Source organism: Aplysia californica, unplaced genomic scaffold (assembly GCF_000002075.1).
Source record: "Aplysia californica isolate F4 #8 unplaced genomic scaffold, AplCal3.0 scaffold00034, whole genome shotgun sequence".
In the NCBI taxonomy this organism is placed as follows: domain Eukaryota; kingdom Metazoa; phylum Mollusca; class Gastropoda; order Aplysiida; family Aplysiidae; genus Aplysia; species Aplysia californica.
In genome coordinates, this window is record NW_004797304.1 from 495,139 (window position 1) to 497,026 (window position 1,888).

Consider the following 1,888-nt stretch of genomic DNA (forward strand, 5'->3'; position numbering starts at 1 on the left):
CATTAACATGTTACTATGCATAGTAGAATTGTACATTGGCTGATTCATCAATGTTATACTCATAACAGTGCCTGAACTACAACTGGGAACTGCTGCTTTTTTCCCCGCATCCTTACTATCGTCTTTTTCTTCTACTTCTTTTGCATGTTTTTCACACTTTTGTGACCCGCCAATTGCGGGGTGCCTTGAAAGTCGAAGCAGACTTTGTGCTGCTGAAGCTAGAGAGGTGAGCAGAGTAAGCCTGCTTCCCTGTAAGGACTTCCCTGTTGACATCCACCCTATTGGCGCTCATAAAATATGATCTTATGCAGTTGCGAGTGCCGCAAAACCTCTACTAAACTACTAAAAGGTAACGAACAACTGAACAGTTTGCCAGCGGTATGCGATAGGTACAGAAATAGTACAGGTCTGCCCGAATTCAAACAGCTGACCAAATGAATGAAACACGGAATAACTACGTGGTATATTTATCCGTTTTAGATCAGCCACCTGTTTGGGTGGTTGCCTACTGGTGACGTCACCAACGACTCTCTAGTACCCAGCATGGTTGTTGTTGTTTTTTTGTTGGAGTGAATGCCCTGATGGTCAATGACATGTATACTGTATATTTTGCATAGTGAATTCTTTTGAATGAATGGTTGATCAATGGTATGTATTGCATATTATTTTCGGTACTCTTTGAAGACGTGGATCTCTCGGACTGAACATCTGGTCTGTTGATTATATACTAATATGTATTATATGTATACTGTGCGTCCCCTCCTTTCTTTACTTTTCTTTTCGTCTGTTGTTTCCATCCGTCTTATATTTTGCTTGCTTTAATCGACTGTTATTGTGCCGATCTTTTTTCTCTATATTTAGATAAAGCAATCACATTTTCTATCATACCGTATTAAAGACACATCATTTATAAAGAGAAACGATGTCGGAAAGGCGGCCGGGTATTACAAGACATTTCTCTAAGTTATTGAAAACAAAGACACGAATATAATCAAATCTGTCAAATGACTCTAAACCTCTTCTCCCCGAACGACCTAAAGTGACTTAAGCATAGTCAATAGCCACTTTGTTAACTATAGTTAAAGCACATCTGCACACAATACCTAACTTCGAGCTGAAAAATAGTAAGACAGACATTACGGACAGAGTGGAGAGCAAAAGTACCTACAACTAGTGAGCTGTGACTCGACCTATGTCAAACGTGAGGCGTGCTGACAAAATTAATTACTTCTCGTAGCCCACAAAAGAAGACATTGGTAAAAAAAAAATGACACTATGGTCAAATTTATAGATTTTCCATTATGCCATATTCTTTAATTATAACATACTTTTTATTTCTTACTTATACATTGTAAAAATTCACATTTTAAATGTGAGGTATCTATTTCATTAATTAAGGCCTGAATCCAAGAAGTAACTCATTTTGTCAGCACACTTCACACATATTATTATCTGTTGAACATAAGGTGAAGGAAATCACAACAAGAGAATAAAAAAGAGAAACAAGCCTTCATGGTACGCCCATCCATGGTCTTTTCCTCGAATGGCTCGCCCAGCTTGAAGACAAGTTTTGTACTTTTGAATGTTGACGTGATGTTGATGGTCCATTGGTCGTCCTCTCGCGAGATTTCCTCGTAACTCGTGATCGTGTTGCCGACTTTACGCAGTACCATGTTCACTTCTGGTGAAGTAAGGTTATTGAACACTTAGAGTGGATAGGTGAACTACAGAACCGACATAGTGAAGAAAAAGGTACTACATGTACAAAGATGGCAATGTTTATATTTGTTCTGCCGGGATCGCATTTTTTTTTTACGTCTAAGATAATCTTGTTGCAAAATAGAAATTCCAACAAAAATGAAACAAATATAACCTCTGCCCCCCACCC

General features: G+C 38.4%; 2 protein-coding genes across 2 annotated transcripts in view; one reads left to right on the top strand and one right to left on the bottom strand.

Annotated features, from left to right (window-relative positions):
• LOC101858162 (putative uncharacterized protein DDB_G0291812) overlaps positions 1-1,888 on the top strand; it is a gene marked incomplete in the record, with an annotated part of 72,390 nt that overhangs the window by 44,249 nt on the left and 26,253 nt on the right.
• Positions 1-1,888, bottom strand: part of LOC101851787 (fatty acid-binding protein, liver) — a 5,880-nt gene that overhangs the window by 3,197 nt on the left and 795 nt on the right. The window contains exon 2 of the mRNA XM_005091664.3: positions 1,509-1,681. Within this exon, the coding sequence (XP_005091721.1) occupies positions 1,509-1,681 (173 nt within the window). The remainder of the gene's footprint in view (positions 1-1,508; positions 1,682-1,888) is intronic.